Source organism: Lepisosteus platostomus, chromosome 7 (assembly GCF_059453375.1).
Source record: "Lepisosteus platostomus isolate fLepPlt1 chromosome 7, fLepPlt1.hap1, whole genome shotgun sequence".
NCBI classification, from domain to species: domain Eukaryota; kingdom Metazoa; phylum Chordata; class Actinopteri; order Semionotiformes; family Lepisosteidae; genus Lepisosteus; species Lepisosteus platostomus.
Genome location: NC_142617.1, coordinates 35802613 through 35819523, shown reverse-complemented (window position 1 = coordinate 35819523; position 16911 = coordinate 35802613). Strand labels below are relative to the sequence as shown.

The following is a 16911-nucleotide window of genomic DNA, read 5'->3' as shown; positions in this document are numbered from 1 at the left end:
CAAAGAGCTTTCAATGGGTAGCATGTTGTAGAGATGTTATTAGACTTTTATAGCATGTACCACCTTTATTGCATGTTCCAGTAAAAATCCCTTTGAATGCCTTTGGACCACTGGCATAGTCCAATATAACAATAAAAGAAGGAAGGCAAATATTGCCAACAGAGAATAGTGTTAGTATCAAGAACAGTTCTTTCCGGGCCCTATGCAGACGACGCGATCCGATTGGTGGAGACACATTAGGAACAAAAACAGGCAGGAGTAGGAATGGAGACAAGGGGGCGTGTCCAAGGAGTGCAGGTGTCCAGGGGAAGTGAATCCGGGGCGAACAATACAAGCATAAATACAAAAGGGAAATCCAAAACAGGAGGCAGAGTCCAAGACCAGGGGATCCATCCAAAGTAATTAAAAACCAGAACCGGGTCCAGACCGGCGGGGCAGGGAATCAGGAACAGGAAACTAAAACCATGACGGAGCCAGCCGCGGCAGGACCCCAGACTCTCAAGAAGCAGGATTCAATGAGAAGTGTGGGGGTGACGCCTGCGTCTGGCTTTTAAGGTGGGGCGAGAACTAAAACAGGTGCAGGTAATGGGGCAGAACAAGGAAGGGCTGGAGCGCCCTTAAGAGGGGGAGTAGCGATCGTGACAGTTAGAGACTATAAAAGAGTTAATTTACATTGTTTCAGAGCTATTTAAGCAGGGATGAAATATTTCCTGAGTCTATTTTTTTATATGTGAGGACACTGAAGCATCTCCCAGATGGGAATAGTGTAAATTCACAAAGGAGGGGTTGAGAAACACACTCCATAATGCTGTTGGCATTTAACTATCCCTTCTGGTAGAGAATATTTTAGTTGATTTTATTTGCCCCGATTATTCTGCTTCTTATTTTTACTAATGTCCCCAACATATTACAGTTAACAGCACTTATGTTGCCAAACCAATCTATGAGGCAGTATATTAAGACACTTTCAATAAATGACTTGTATAAAACTGTTAATATAGTTCTGTCTACCTTGAAATAGCCGAGTTTCCTAAGTAATAAGAGTGTCCTTTGGCCTTTGGTTATAAATGGTGTCACATTTCTCCCATCTTGGGTTTTTATCTGTGACCAGTCCCAAGAACTTGTAGTCATTGACAAACTCTACAGTCTGACTGTTAATTGCATTTCATTTTTCCTACATTATATGACCAGTTCATTTCTTTTCAAAACATTTAACTCCAAAGAGAACTCATCACACCATATAGTAAAATAATTTAGAATGGTCCCATGATTTTTGGCTCCTTTTAATAAGCTGACCAGGCCTGTATCATAAGCAAACTTAAAGGCATATCTGTGTGTTTGTTCTTACAATCATTAGTGTTCAAAATGTACAGTACGGGGGACAAGACACTGTGGTGTTCCAGTGGAAGAGCAGCAAATGACATATCTAGAAGTCTAGGACACATCTTATCACGTTACAATTTAAACTGAAGTTCTTTGAGAGTTTGTGTACAAGGAAAGGTGGTTGCACGTGTCACGATTATAATCCCTCCTCCTTAAGGGTGCTCCGGCCCTTTCACTTCAGACTTGATTATGTGCAGCTGACCCCTGTTCCCAGCCCACGAGGCGCTGACGTTCATCCGGGTTTTGCATCTGATTTCCGTATCGTGCGAGTCCGGGACCTGGAAGCGCCTGGTCCCGTTCCCCGTCCGCCGGTTCCGACCCGGTTCATGTTTTTAATTCCTTGTTGGATGTATGGATCACCTGACTATGGATTTAATCTTGTGTTTTTGGATTGTTTGCCTCGGCCACACACCCCCCGTGCACCAGCGCACTTTAGACACGCCCCCCTGTTTTCATCCCCGTATTCCTGCATGATTTTTTTCCTAGTGTTTCCTCACGATTCTGGATTGTGTCATCCGCATAGGCTCCGTTAAGAACTGTTCCTTACAGCACGATAATAAAAACAGAGGAAAAATCAAATGTCTTTGCTTGATCAACATGCTGGTAAACCAGATTTAACAATGAGTATTATTTACTCCCCTTCTTTCTCTGTGTGCAAACAGCAGAGGGTCAGTAAAGTTATGTGATGTGTTACTTCACTTTTTTTCTCCAGACTTTTCATTGGGAGGGATGTGAGAGCAACTGAACTGTAGCTTTTAAGCTCACTTGGCCTTTCAGTTTTGTCAGTATTGGGAATATTAACAGATTTAATAATAACAGAGGGGGGTGATTTGGAAATTTAGGGACATGTGGAAAAGCCAACTAAAAATATCACATAGTAGATCTACACAAGATTGTGGAATTCTTCCCCACACATTACCTGGACCTCTGTTCTTCCTTATGTTAATTATCCTAACCTGCACCTCTGCAGATTCATTTTAATAAACTCTGGATACTGGGAGATCAGCAGTATTAGCTGAGGTGGTCGTGGGATTTAATTCAAAATGGGTATAAAACACATTTATATAATTTTGGCAGCTGTTACCCATCCATGCTACTGTATTTAACACAGGTACAGTATTACCATTACTTTTCTGAAAGATATTGACCATGAATTTAATTCCTTGTCATGCAATTCTGGTATCACCCATAACCATGGTATTTTCTATTTTTACCTTGTACTGATTCTTTCCTGATTTACATTTTAACCTCTTTTTCTGCACTGCCCTCCTGAGGACTGACAGGTTGAAACCCTGGCAGCATGGTGCCAGGAGAACAACCTCTCTCTCTTAACATCAGTAAGACAAAGGAGATGATTGTGGACTAAAGGAAACATCAGGGAGGAGACCACACACCTATTTACATCAATGGGACTGCAGTGGAGATGGTCAGCAGTTTTAAGTTCCTGGGAGTTAACATCTCAGAGGACTTAACCTGGACCCACCAAGACAGCACCGCAGCGCCTGTTCTTTCTCCGCAGGCTAAAGAAGTTCGGCATGCCGTCGCATATCCAGGCCAACTTCTACAGGTGCACTATTGAGAGCATCCTGACTGGTTGCATCGCTGCCTGGTATGGGAACTGCTCCGCCCGGGATCGCAAAGTACTGCAGAGGGTGTTGAAGTCCGTGCAGCTTACCACCAGCTGTGAGCTACCAAGCATCCAGGATATCTACTCAGCTAGATGTCTGAAGAAGGCCAGGTCCATTCTCAAGGACCCCAGTCATCCCAGTCACAAACTGTTTTCCCTCCTACTGTCCGGTAAACGGTACCAAAGCATTCGGTCCAAGTCCAACAGACTATGGAACAACTTCTTCCTCCAGGCAATAAGATTGCTAAATAGCCAACCTGCAGCTCCTTTAGCAAATAGCCTGTAATGGCTACATGCACACAGTTTTCACTGTATTCAGCATAACTGAAATACAGTATATACATGTAGTGCATACACCATGGACACATAACAGCTCTACTCGTAGTGAGTTTTATTCAAAATCAAAACAAAAAATGTAACCTCAATTTTGTGATTTTTGTGAGCTCGCAGAAAAATAAGATTGCTAGCAACTACTGCTGCACGCCGTATTGTTGTGCATTTGATAAATAAACTTTGATTTGATTTTGACTGTGTCCCCTTTAAAAACACATTTCTCTTTAAGGAGTACGTTTGAGAGTCCTGGTTACCAATGGTTTGGGGTGGGGGGGACAACTTAAAAGATTTCGGTATCAAGTTCATGAATATCCTTCAGTGCGTCTTTAAACGCATCCCATTACGAGCAGTTGAAATAATCCTGTAGCTGTCACCTGTAAGTGAATGACACTTTGGCCTGTGGGAAGAACCAAGGAATGAAAGGGAGGGGTTTTACAAAAGGGATAGAACAAGCTCGCAATTTTAAAGTTGTATATTATGTCACGTACCCACTAACCAAGTAGGATAACCAGAATATAATAAAAGTGCATCACCAATGGCTGAACCAATATATGGTAGGTAAAACTGTTTTGAGTTGTAAATTATTGTACCCGTGTTTTTTATAAAAGCTTGGGAATGCAGTTCATTAAGGTGATAATCTGACTTAAACAGGTATGAAAGAAAGAAATGGTGTGAAGAAATATAGAAAGAAGTGTAGAAGGGACGGTACAATAGTACAGTAGGTGTGGACGAGGGGCATGTTGTCCTGAATGGGAATGGTGCAGTACAGTCTGGGTCTGAGATACATAGGTCCTGTTACAGAGCAAGCTAGATGTAGTTTGGACATTTTTATAACGAAAATTTCACATTTTTGTTATTGCAGATGGCTCATTTGGGTGCCTGTATTGCAGCCAATTTCTGCAATCACAAATGAAGTATTACAGAGTCAATTTCAAATTAAATTGAAATTCATTAATTGGCTCAAATTCAGGAGAAGTTGCTAAAGAATTACAGTTAAGAACATTTTCAAAGCTTGATGTCTCATTTTACTGAATGGAACACCATTCACCATTTTCAGTTCTCTATGATTTGTATCATAGATTTGGTTTATTGATTGGTAAAGTAAATCGAGGGGATGTTGTATGTCAATGGGTTGCTCTTACATGAATGATTTTAAAACTGATTTATGAAAAAATGCATTAGATTTATTATAGCTTGCTATGAGTATTTAAGACAGTGGCTACTTCAGACAGCTTACCTGTTTAGTGCTCACCTGTTGTACATTTGATTTTCATCTGAGGACAAAATTTAAGATGGGACAAATGTCACATACATTTTATGTGACTAAATTAAACTGCAAGATAAAAAACAATTTAGTAGAAAAAAATCAGTTTTAGTGAACTAAAAGAGTCATTTTAGTCTATGTATAGCAGACTAAAAAGTGTGTGACTAAAATGTGATTATACAATTTTATTAAGACAGTCTACTGTAAGTCAAAAGACTAAGTCAAAAACTGACAACAAAATCAACACTATTAAGCACAGTTGTCTTTTTTTATTAAAGCTTGAAATTGAAATGAAGTGATGTTGTGAGGCCACTTATAAAAAAGGACAGCAAAGACTTATTTTTTGTTGGTAAACCCATTTTTACACTTTCTTCAAATCATTTATTAAACGTGGTTTAACAAATTATCTTATTCACTGCTTGACTGAGAAAATAGTGGGAAAAAGTAGTAAAAATAAGCAACAAAGTCATTGGTCCAAATCAGATTAAACTGAATGCTGTTTTCCATCTGGGAGACACCATTATACTCTTTTGGTAATAGACTCAGGTTAAATTCCATAGGTGTAATAGACTCAGGAAATTGTTTATCATCTCTCTCATTACTTTGTTGAACAATGTAAAATATCTCCTGGAACACTGGAGTCCAGAACTCTTTGTTGGTGATATATGTTTTTGTAGTATTTGTTGTGTTGGACTCTGCTGTAAAACAATTTACCCAAGGAAAACCTGTAAAAATTCCAAAACCATTACAAATTGTTAATTCACAAAGTATATTCTTAAAGTATATGCCCTTTGCTTTTTCAGGAATACTGTCTAAAAGGCTCAACCGACATCTTGGCAGACCTGCTAAATCCTTAACTGGGTGGTTACTGACCAAGTTCTTCATATGGCACAACCGGGTCCTGGAAGAAAATGCAGTGAAGCTTGTTGAGATTCAGCCAGATGACATGGTGCTAGAGTTGGGTTTTGGGCTCGGGCTGGGGCTCCAGGCAGCTGCCCCTCTCCTCACTGGCCCTAGGGGAAAGCTGTTTGGGGTTGATTATTCTGAGTACATGTTCGCAAAGGCCAGTGAAAGGATGAGGGCTGAGATTGAATCTGGAAAGGTTACCCTCTTCAATGGCAACATCATGGCCATGCCCCTTCCTGGCAGCAGTGTGGACAAGGTCTACCACTGCAACTGCTACTACTACTGGCCTGATCTGAAGGGCGTGACCTCGGAAATCCACAGGGTGATGAAACCAGGTGGGCTAAAGTGAAGGCAGCTGTTTTCTGGTGTTGAAATAAGGCTGATTCCAGAGCTTAAAGAGATGAGTTACGAAGCTTATTTTAAGGACCCCAATGTGTTTAGTCTCAGTAAATGCTAAGAGGAGGTTTGACTGAGATTTTCAGATTTTTTGCAGAGGTTAATAAAATTGATCCCTATAAAATAAAGTGAGCAGGAACCAAGACACAAAGGGCACCTTAGTCATTTTTTCCACTGTAGTGACAGTTAAACTTATTTTATGATTCTAAATACTAAAATTCACTCTGTTATGTGCTGTCTGCAATACTGTGTTTCGGCAGGTGGTCTCATGGTGACAACTCTCATTCTGTCCTCAATCACGAAGGCGGCATCAAGAAGCATTCTTTTAAATGATAACTGGAAACCTGAGGTCTACATGGAGGCCCTACGAGCCACTGGATTCTCTGATGTTCGAATGGAGGATAAGCAAGACAAGAATATAGCCTTCCAAGCCATTTTTGCTACTGCTTCTAAATGATGCTTCTTATCAACATTGCTTCTATGAAAAGCTCTGTTCAGAGAAAAGACAACAGTGCTTAATAGTGTTGATTTTGTTATCTTTTGACTTACAGTAGACTGTCTTAGTCAAGTAAAATTGTATAATCACATTTTAGTCAAACATTTGTTAGTCTGCTATACATAGACTAAAATGACTCTTTTAGTTCACTAAAACTGAATTTCTTCTACTCACATTTTTTATCATGCAGTTTAATTTAGTCACATAAAATGTATAAAGGTTTTAGTTTAATTATTTTTAGTCTTAGAATATTAAGAAAATTAAGTTTAGTCTTTTTACTTTCTAAATAAGACTCATTTGATAACCTTTAAATTCACAGAACTGTGTGGCGTGTATAACTTGAGAAAGGAACAAGTGCATAAAACAGGAACCTTAACTGTTGGTTAAGTTACATGAACTAAGTTATATTTAAAACAATGACAAAATCATTCAATACATTTTAAAACTATAATTTGAACTATTTATTACACACTTCAATGGTCTGTATTGAACTTGAATAGTGGACTTTTTTCTTTCTAAAAGACTAAGTACAGTAAAAAGACCTTGATTCTATAAATCTGACAATGAGCAGAAGTGCAAACAATGTGTGAGACTATAAGAATAATGCCATCTGTCATGAAAACTACTGCAATGACAAGAGTGACTTAAGTTCTCATATGAACCATTAACCACAATATTTACATAATTCATACATAGATCCATAGGACCTCTTAAGATAAAAACACCTTTAGTGTATAGGAAGGTTACATTAATTGCTATGAGATCCCTTCCACATAGTTGTGTAAAACTGGTATTTGTATTTCAGGTGATGAATTTCCACTTTTGGAAAAACGTTTTTTTCTATAATTTAATCAGGAATTAGCAGCATCATTTTCCTTTTGAATACAATTTCTATTTAATATTTTTTCTACATTTCTATACAGAGGGGAGTTAGAGGTTCGACTAAAGGGGTTATTAAAAAAACTAATTATGCAAAATATTTTTTATTCCAAAGGATGGCGCCTGTTTACAGTATAGCGTCCCCATCACTATGCTGGGGCATTAGGACCCACATAGACCGCAGGGTAAGTGCCCCCTGCTGCCCACACAAACACCTCTTCCAGCAACAACCTTAGATTTTCCCAGGAGGTCTCCCATCCAGGTACCAACCAGGCTCACACCTGCTTAGCTTCAGGGGGTTGCCAGTTGTGAGTTGCAGAGTGATATGGCTGCTGGCATATCCAGTAATCATAGTCATTTTTTGTGACGGGGAGAGGATAAACACAGGATCCCTCCTACAGTAGTGTACATGAGCAGTACCTAGCATGTCATAAGATAATTTGGTCCACTCATGGATACAGTTGACAGTTTTAGATGTATGAGTGTTTACTTAGTCAAGTAAAATTGTATAATCACATTTTAGTCAAACATTTGTTAGTCTGCTATACATAGACTAAAATGACTCTTTTAGTTCACTAAAACTGAATTTCTTCTACTCATAGTATAAATCTATAGGTGATACAATGCTTCTGTTGCAGCTTGTCCTGTACTGTATAGCAGGTATTGTAAATTGTGTGGATTAGGCACAGAAGTATCAGTGGTGGAATTTGTGACCCTTTGCATCTTTAATGCAGAATTTGCAGAACCTCAGAATAGATTTAATGGACCTGCTGCTTTTAGTTTAACAATCGTTGGCATCTGCGAAACCATTTAATTGGAGGTCTTTTGCTTCTTTCTTGTTAAATCTTTAAGACGTTGAAAGCTTCATTGTTCCTGTGGCCACGGACATGATCGTGCCTTTTTTGATCAGTCAGACATAGAAATATATGACTTACCAACTGGCTTCAGTTTAACCAGTCTGAGGTCACCCCACACTTCAGCTCACTCTGCCTCTTTCAGAACACTGTCCTTTCCAGTTTGTGATGCACCCTGGAGCGGGGGCTTATAAACAGTACACTTAATAGGAAAGTCTAGGTAAAACATAAAGCAGCCATCAAGATGCAATCAAATAAATATTTATTGATGTGAGACGTGTAACTGTTGCACATATCCAACACTACAATATTACTACTGAACCACATTGTGGAAGGTAAAGTAATTGCTAGGATATGTTCATTTATCTTTCACCAAACGTTGTGGTGACCAAGGTCAGGATCAACACGCATAAGCAAGTCATAAAGCAGGACAACCCTCAAAGTGCTGGAGGCAGCAAGATAGTAAAAAAACGACTTATATTACACACTAAGGGAAAGGACAAGACATAATTGCATATCAAAGAACAGGACAAGCACTCAGATTATGAAACATCTTTTTGAGCATTTATATAGGAGTTGGGAACCCCTTAAAGACCCAACGAACATTGCTGTATTTAATTGAGCTCAATCACAAACTGGGTCTGCACAAGACTGTAATATGCTTCTCTGATGAAGAATTTCCCTTATCAGTGATCTGTTATTTCCGATGTGAGGCAAAATCAAATAAATTCAATAAAAGCAAAAGCTCCTCTTTGAGTTTATAGCTAGATGTTATCATTCTCAGCTAAACTGCTTACTGGCACCAAAACAAAGTCTCTTTGTTTGCATAACAGAGAATCTGCCTTTTGTCCCCACCAGAGCAATAGTCTTTGATGACAGCAGGTAATTCCCAAAACCATTTGAGAAGATTGCATGTGAAATTGAAATTGAAACTTCTGAAAGTGTGGTAGATTGGCTATTGTTTAATAGTTTGCTACTTGTTAGTAGTGTTTAGAATTACTAAAATAAATGAGAAAACTAAGAAATAATAAATTATATTTCACAATTTGCATATTCGGGATTTTAATATACAGTATCTTGGCTAATGTTAAAAGTGTAAGACATTGTTTTTAAAATGTATTAGTTGATCTCATTAGCTTTACAATGGCACTCTGTTAAAGTGAATTAAAATGTGAGTTTTGTTTGGATTTTATTTTGAAAATGTTAACGTGAGTGTTGGTGTCATGTCATGTTGGTGACATGAGGACAGATTAAATTATTTTAGGCTTTGGTAGTTTTACTGAAATAGCATGGACATGAAAGTGCTAGTTATCAATAATATTATATCAGTGAGTTAGATGAACAATACATATGTAAACTGTTTGTCTATTTTTTATAATACTGCATGGGTTACTTAAAAATAATTTCCCATAAATATTACAAATTCAGTAATGGGCTCTTCTGGATAAATTAAGATGGAATTTGAGAACTTTGAAAAACCTTGTATAAATGCAAGGAAGTATTACACTACCGGAACAGGCATTCTTTTTAGGAAAGACTCATATGATGTCTCTCTATTATTTGTTATTCACCCTTTATTGCACAATTATTTCAAAGTGGGGGTCAAATGCACTTTACATTCTGCAACAAAGTCTTGTACAATTTGATAGAATTTTATGACATGTATGAATTATGTAAATATTGTGGTTAATGGGTTCATATGAGAACTTAAGTCACTCTTGTCATTGCAGTAGTTTTCATGACAGATGGCATTATTCTTATAGTCTCACACATTGTTTGCACTTCTGCTCATTGTCAGATTTATAGAATCAAGGTGATCCTACTAAACACATTAAACAGAACTGAAACGCACCAAACAATTTTAAAACAGAATTTTACCACACTGCTCTACCCAAGCACAACACGCAAGACAGCTTTATAAGTCCTTTCAAAGAAAGAGCATACCTAGTACCCAAAACACACATTTATAACCTCCACTTCTTCATTTAAACTTTAGCTACCTCACACTGGAGCCTGGACATGAAACATTAACAACCACATAAACAAACTGGTAGAATATATGTAATGTGTTGTAGTAGCGAATCCATTGCATTCATCAATCAGGTTTTATCAACTCTGTACAGTACCCCTCATCATTAATATGATATGCTCCTGTCTGTACATCATCAAAGCTAAAAGGCTACCTTACCAGAAAAAATACATATCAGGATCAGTTTAGTTATTTTAGTAACTGAATATTTTAGTAAGTGAATCTGTCATAACTAAAACGGATTCACTATTGTATAAGAATAAACAGCCATGTCTCCACACTTAAGCTTCATCTAAAATACAATGGTGCCTGGAGATAATCCATTAACCACCACATAAACATATTTGTGATATCACAGAAACCTGTTTTGAGTTGAAGGAACCTGCCTTGTTACGAGTTAACAATAAATTCTGTAAGAAGTGTATTGTTTTGCACATTCCTGGCCGGCCGAGGTGTAGAGTTTGCACTCTCTCGTATAGAGCTAATGTGTATCTTACACCCAGATTTAGCAACATGAAGGGAACAAGGGTTTTGGATTTATTGCCCCAGGCTGGTCTGAGCCATCTGCCTGACTTTCTGATCTCGTTTACACCTTATAAGGTAGCACACTCATTGACCAATCTTGAAAATGTATGGATTTGTAAGAAATTCGACGAGTGAGAGACGAGCAGTTAACCACTTAACCTCCTTTCTTTATTACAATAAAGAAATCACGACTGGATTGATCAGAACTGTGTTTGGTTTTATTTGTGGAGTCTAAAAGTATGTACACTACCGACAGCAAAGAGTCCAATCTCCCCCACAGACCTATAGTAAATTAACACAAACACACACATTGGTTGTACCTATATTATTATTTCCAATTTGATACTCCAAGAATTCTAGCTAGGACTAATGTCAACAAACTCCAACAATTTTAAAGTTTGCATGAAATGTGCAATGAAACGTTTTTGTTTAAAAAAACACATAAAGAAACCTTTTGGCTCTGCAAGGTGGACAACATCCTCAAATTAAAAGCACACTTCACTTACAAAGAACAAATGAAAAAGGGTTGTAGTCCAGCTCCAAAGTCCACAATTGAGTTTTGTTATGAAAAAACATTCTTCAGTTCAGTAGGTGAAGAAGCAAAGTCATTAATATTGTATCCATTTGAAAATGTTCTTAATTCCAACAGGGCTTAATATGTCACAAATTTAGTGCACTTCCACTTGATAAATATTCCATACACAACAAAGATAAACTTGAAATATAAAGAAACAGTACTAAACAGTCTAAAGCCTTTGTAAATAACCTAGAAGTAACCCAGTTTTTGGATGGAGACTGGAACAGTGACTACAAGTGAATAGCTGTTGCATAGGTTGAGTGTATCTTCTCCAGCAAAAATTGACAATCTTGTCAAAAGAGATTACACTGACTACTGGGAGGGTGTAACCCTATTTGTGTAAAACTCATATTCTCTTTGTGGCTCTTAGCTGACAAACCTTAGAAAACTCTCCTTCTTGGGTTTTTTGATGATGTGCACATTATTTTTGCTGACTCAAATATGTAATTAAAGTATAAAGTAAGGAGTTAATGCACTCTCTGAAGAAAAAGAGCTTCAGACTGTTCACATTACATTTCTAAAAAACTGACAGACTGCCATCAGTAAGAGAACGGAACGTTCAATGCATTTCTGTCAATATTCCTTTAAAAATTGTCAGTTATTAACTAAGACTTTTTAAAATAAATATTAGAGTTGGTAAGAGCAAAATGAACCTCTAAAAAGCAACATAAAACCAACTAAAGCATAAAATTCTTAATGAGGTTTAACATTTCACAATGTGTTAAAAATTACACACAATTGAGCATTAGAAACTACAGTTAAAAATAGTTTAGTCCCTGCAATATATGAGAAGAGGAGGAAAGACACAAAGTCCCACTTGAAGCCAAGACTCAGTTTCGGCAGAACAGTTTGTTCAGCGGTGACAAATCTTCAATGGAGGTCTAGAAGGATGGCTCCCACCACACTCCTCCTTCCCCTCACAGGTAAGGAAATTCGCTCATCTTCCTGGGGCTGATCTGGTAGCCCCTGTAGACGGCAGTGGCCTGAGACGTGGGAAACTGGTGCTGGTACTGGGCAGCTGGCAGACCTGCAGCTGTGAGAAGGCTGTGCCCCACAGCTGAAGGGTCTTTCTGGATCAAGCCGGCAGTATGGGGCATGAAGCTGGCACGGGCGCCGACATGCCGAGACGTGCCCTGCTGGGACGCCAGCAGCTGAGCCACTGCTGCAGACGCGGGTGCCAGGGCAGCAGAAGGAGCATAGGAGCACAGCTGGGGCTGGCTGCTCAGGCTGGAGGAAGAGCTGAAGGGAGGCAGTATGGTGCTCTGTGGGGGTGAGCTCTGCAGGTAATAGTGTGCCTGAGCGGACCGGGGAACTGTAGGGCATACCTGCTGCCTGCGGGAGGAACTGCCGCTCAGCCGGGCCTGGGACGAAGTGATGGAATGCTGAGCCTGGGAGGGAAACAATCAACACAAGCTCAACAGACGCACTGAAAGTCCTAAAAATACATCTCCCAGAACAAGGTAAAACCGGCTCTTCCATTTCCTTCTATGTTGCACACGGCTGAAGTTGTGCAACAAGTACTGACTCCAATTTGAATGTAAACACCTGTGCTTTACAAAAAAGATCATTAAGAACTTCAGAAAAGTTACCTACAAGAGGAGGCCATTCAGTCTATTGAGCCTGTCTAGTAAATGCTAACTGACTGGAGGATCTCACCCAGTTGTTTATTACAAGAGGCCAGATTTCAGCTTTAATTACATGGCTGGGTATCCTGCTCCATATGCCCGGTTCTCTCGGAGTAAAAATGCCTCTCCTGTTTTCAGATATACCATAAAACTATACCCAGATTCTGAAAATGTCTACTCAAGCCACACAGATTTAATAACCTGAAGTAGAGGACTGCTACCAATCACAGCACTGCTAAGATTTGGCACTTTTTAAAGTATTAATTTAGCAGAGATAAAAATAAATAAATACATGAACAAACAATAAAGCCCACTTTTCACAATCCGAACTCCTAACTTCAAGTTTAAAGGTTTATGATTGCGCATCCTTTTTTACAAATCTGAACACCATGACCAAATGCTCCTGCAGTAATTTTTGTTCCAGTCTAGAAATGTTCAATTATGTTAAAGTATTCCAAGGATCCTTCAATTGACTCCATTCCCTTGCCCCTCTGCATTGTCTAACTCTCTGCCCTTGTGCTTCACCTGGCTGAGATTGAGTGGCTGGATCCTGTTGGGTGCAGTGTGTGGATGGCAACTACTGCTGGAGGATGCTGAAGTGCATGTTTGCTGCACAGCTGCTTTCTTACTCTTACTGCAAACACCAGCAAACTGCCCTAGAAAAAGGAAAAAAAAATCAAAATGTTTATCTGTTCTTATATCAATCTGTAAGTGTGGAACAAGACACCAGACTGTGCTCCATCACAGGGCTAGTGAGACTTAAGTGTGCTCTAAAATACAGAATTGTTGCTCACCATGAAAACCAGGCTATTATAGACGCAATGTTACTTCAGTAATATTGCTCTATAAAAGTGGTAATTATTAAGTGAAGAAAAGGTTCAAACGAAACTGTTATTAACATCCACTTTCAGTTACCACTTATCCAACTCACCGAGTCACGGAGACGCGGGGCCTATCCCAGGGAGCGCTGGATGCGAGGCGGGATAAACCCTGGATAGGAAGCCAGTCCACCCCCCACAGGGCACACACACACAAAAACCCTCACACACTCCCACCAGGGTGGAACATGCACATGTTACACAAATAGCAGCCCAGTAACTGAACCCAAGGCCTCCTTTGTGAAGCTGCAACGCTAAGGGCTGCGCCACTGGGCCATTGTTATTCACAAGCACTGACGTTTTTACAATCACCATTAACTCAGCACATTAATCACAATTTTTATGGGATTTACTATAAATATACATATATTGGCAAGCATCTTTATCCAATGAGTTTGATAAAAAAAGAACATCCCACTAACGTGAAATTCTTGAAGATTTAGATTCTTCTGGCTGCATTTTTACCGAAGGGACGATGATACTCAGCGACTTCGACAGATTTGCCGGAGCTTCGACAAAGCTGGGCAGGTGCTTTGGGGTTGATGGGCTGCCATGCGAGGAATCCGAGTCCTGTGAATCATGGACGGTGACGCAGCTGATGACTTCAGTGCGCTGTTTCATTGCATAGCTGTCAAACAACACAGCAACAAGTTGACAGCCAGTAAAAGACAATACAGTCAAAAGACAAAAACCTGACATCACAATGCACATTGTTTTTCTAATCAAATTAGGCTTCTCTGTTCTATACAGACATAAGCTCGGTCTCTGCAGCAAGAATGAGAGGAAAAATGCCAGCAGGGCAAATTTGAAAACATGTAAACATGTTTTGTTTGTGTTTTAGTAAATTCTTTGCTCAAAACTAAAAAAAAGAAAAATTATGAACCAAGGGGAAAAAAATGAAGCAGGACAGAAAACCTTTCTTCTATATTGTTATGATCATATTTTATATTTTCCCATCTGAGCAAGGAGTGAAAAAAATGATTGCATTCACATCATTTTAAAAGTTCACATCAGGAGTGTATTTTCCTCTGTACTGTGGAGATCATACACTGCCTACAGTGCCCTCCAAAGTTGTTCACACCCCTCAAAAAAAGAACAGAAAACACTGAGTAGCAGAAACAGTTATGGTTTGAATAATTCTATGTCGTCCTGTACAGATAGGTATTTTATGGTATTTTTTTTCTCTTCTATACCTCTCACTTCAAACCAGCGACTTCCTCAGAGTTGTCCCTATCAAGTCATCACATCGGAAAGAGGACAAACACTGAGCTGGGGTACTGTAAGACAATGGCCTTGATAGCTCCCTACTTCACTAATGATAGAGCTTTCAGCCCTCAGAGTACACTAGTGTTATAAATGGGGATCAAGTCCACAACATTGCAAAGGGTCATCTGCACTCTGAGTGGACACTTTTCATAAAAGAATCACCAAGTATACAGGCCCTTATGAGCAAATGACATCTCCATGTACCACACAAATTACAATCCATTGTACCTAAGAAAAGAACAGATCTGATGGTCAACCTAACTCCACTTAACAATGCCATCTCACCTGCTAGGGTAGAACTTCATTTCATCCTCGTCCTCTGTGCCACTGTGAATGGTGATGACGCTGACAGCAGGGCTTGGTGTATCAGTGATGAGAATTGGCTGTGGTACCACAGCATTGTATGGTGGTGTTGCCAACAGGGGGCTGCAGTGTACCACAGGGGGCACAGTTTCCAGTAGAGACATCACCCTGCTAGAAACACAGAAGAGTTAACAGTGAAATAATATGAGGAAATAATAAAAAAAAAAGTCAAATCCAATTACAATTCATTACTGATTATTCTCCAATTACTTACTAAATTATGCTCTCTTAAGCAGTGCTGAAGTATTGATGTCATTAAGACAGGTTCAGCCACCAACATAGAATCTACATTTTCTAATCGGCACCGACAAACCTTTTTTAAAAGGATAATAATAGGAAATTGCTCATTGTGAAGACACAGCTTATGGATAGAGCTGCAGAGTAAGAATGACGACATGCAGAAATGCTTTCCTACACAGCAAAAAGAGTCGTTCTTTTGATAAGCTACAACATCAGAGACTTAGGGGAGAGCTCAAGGTGATTGGAGAAGGAGAGCATGTCTCGATGGCTTCGCTGCTGGACAGCACGTGAGTGGTACTAACATCACACCAATATGTGAGATGACTCCGGTCAACTAATACTCAGAATTTAACCTCATTGGCACTTTGGTTAGGGTGGCACTGTGGGGCAGTGGTTACCATTGCTGTAGTGCTGGGCCCTGGTTTTCAGTTCTGGACCGGGGGTGTTATCTGCATGGAGTTTGCATTTTCTCCCCTTGTTTTTGTGGGTTTCCTCCAGGTGCTCCAGTTTCCTCCCACAGTCCCAAAGACATATTGGTAGGTTCATTGGCTTCTGGGAAAACTAGCCCTGGCGTGTGTGTGTGTGTAGCTGGCAGCTGGCAGCTGTTTTCTGGTGCTGGAATAAAGCTGATTCCAGAGCTTAAAGAGGGGAGTTACAAGGCAGGTCTTAAGGTCCACAATGCATTCAGTCTCAGTTAAAGCTAAGGGGAGAACTGACTGAAGTTTTCATATTTTGGGGGTATATGAAAGAAACGGATCCCTATAAAATAAAATGAGCAGAAACTAAGACCATTAAGAAACTTTTGTTATTTTTCCACTGTGGTGAATGTTAAATTTATTTAATCAGTCATAATCCTAAAATTAATACTAATTAAAAAACTAAGAAACTAAGGCACTAAGTCATTTTTTCCACTATTGTATATGTTACACTTATTGTGATTATAAATGTTAAAAATTGTGTTTCGGCAGGTGGTCTCATGGTGACAGCTCTCAGACATTCTTCAAACAAGAAGGTAGCATTATTGAACGTTTTTCTTGATGAGAACTGGAAACCCAAGGTCTACATGGAGGCCCTGCGAGCCACTGGATTCACTGATGTTCGAATGGAGAATAAACAAGACAACAAAATCACTTTCCAAGCAATTTTTGCCACTGCTTCTAAATGATGCATGCAATTAAACATTGCTTCTATGAATGCTTCTGTTCATTTAATAACTAAGCACCTAATAGTTAGTTCTGTTAAGGTCTAATACATTTATGCTGATCGAATT

The 16911-nt window shown here is 39.3% G+C and overlaps 2 protein-coding genes and 1 long non-coding RNA gene across 3 annotated transcripts; 2 read left to right on the top strand and 1 right to left on the bottom strand.

Annotated features, from left to right (window-relative positions):
- Nucleotides 1–3784: 3784 nt before the first annotated feature.
- LOC148658618 (uncharacterized) lies at nucleotides 3785–6441 on the top strand. Its single transcript, XM_088640052.1, has 3 exons — nucleotides 3785–3897; nucleotides 5411–5848; nucleotides 6170–6441. The coding sequence occupies exons 1-3, from the start codon at nucleotides 3879–3881 to the stop codon at nucleotides 6364–6366; spliced, it is 654 nt and encodes a 217-aa protein (XP_088496178.1). The 5' UTR covers nucleotides 3785–3878; the 3' UTR covers nucleotides 6367–6441.
- A 10-nt stretch (nucleotides 6442–6451) lies between these two features.
- LOC148658617 (uncharacterized) lies at nucleotides 6452–10888 on the top strand. The gene is made up of 2 exons (XR_015940114.1): nucleotides 6452–7777; nucleotides 7887–10888. It is a non-coding gene; the product is annotated as an uncharacterized LOC148658617 (long non-coding RNA).
- LOC148658616 (homeodomain-interacting protein kinase 1-like) lies at nucleotides 10889–15520 on the bottom strand. Its single transcript, XM_088640051.1, has 4 exons — nucleotides 15324–15520; nucleotides 14195–14400; nucleotides 13420–13550; nucleotides 10889–12657 (listed from the first exon to the last, which is right to left on the bottom strand). The coding sequence occupies exons 1-4, from the start codon at nucleotides 15503–15505 to the stop codon at nucleotides 12187–12189; spliced, it is 990 nt and encodes a 329-aa protein (XP_088496177.1). The 5' UTR covers nucleotides 15506–15520; the 3' UTR covers nucleotides 10889–12186.
- Nucleotides 15521–16911: the final 1391 nt, after the last annotated feature.

Coding starts and splice junctions, on each gene's coding strand:
- LOC148658616 (XM_088640051.1), bottom strand. CDS start 15,505: ATGTCTCTACTGGAAACTGTGCCCCCTGTGGTACACTGCAGCCCCCTG. Junction 14,401..15,323: donor ATGAAGTTCTACCCTAGCAG/GTGAGATGGCAT, acceptor GTTGTTTGACAG/CTATGCAATGAAACAGCGCA. Junction 13,551..14,194: donor TAAATCTTCAAGAATTTCAC/GTTAGTGGGATG, acceptor TCCTTTTTCTAG/GGCAGTTTGCTGGTGTTTGC.
- LOC148658618 (XM_088640052.1), top strand. Junction 5,849..6,169: donor CCACAGGGTGATGAAACCAG/GTGGGCTAAAGT, acceptor GTGTTTCGGCAG/GTGGTCTCATGGTGACAACT.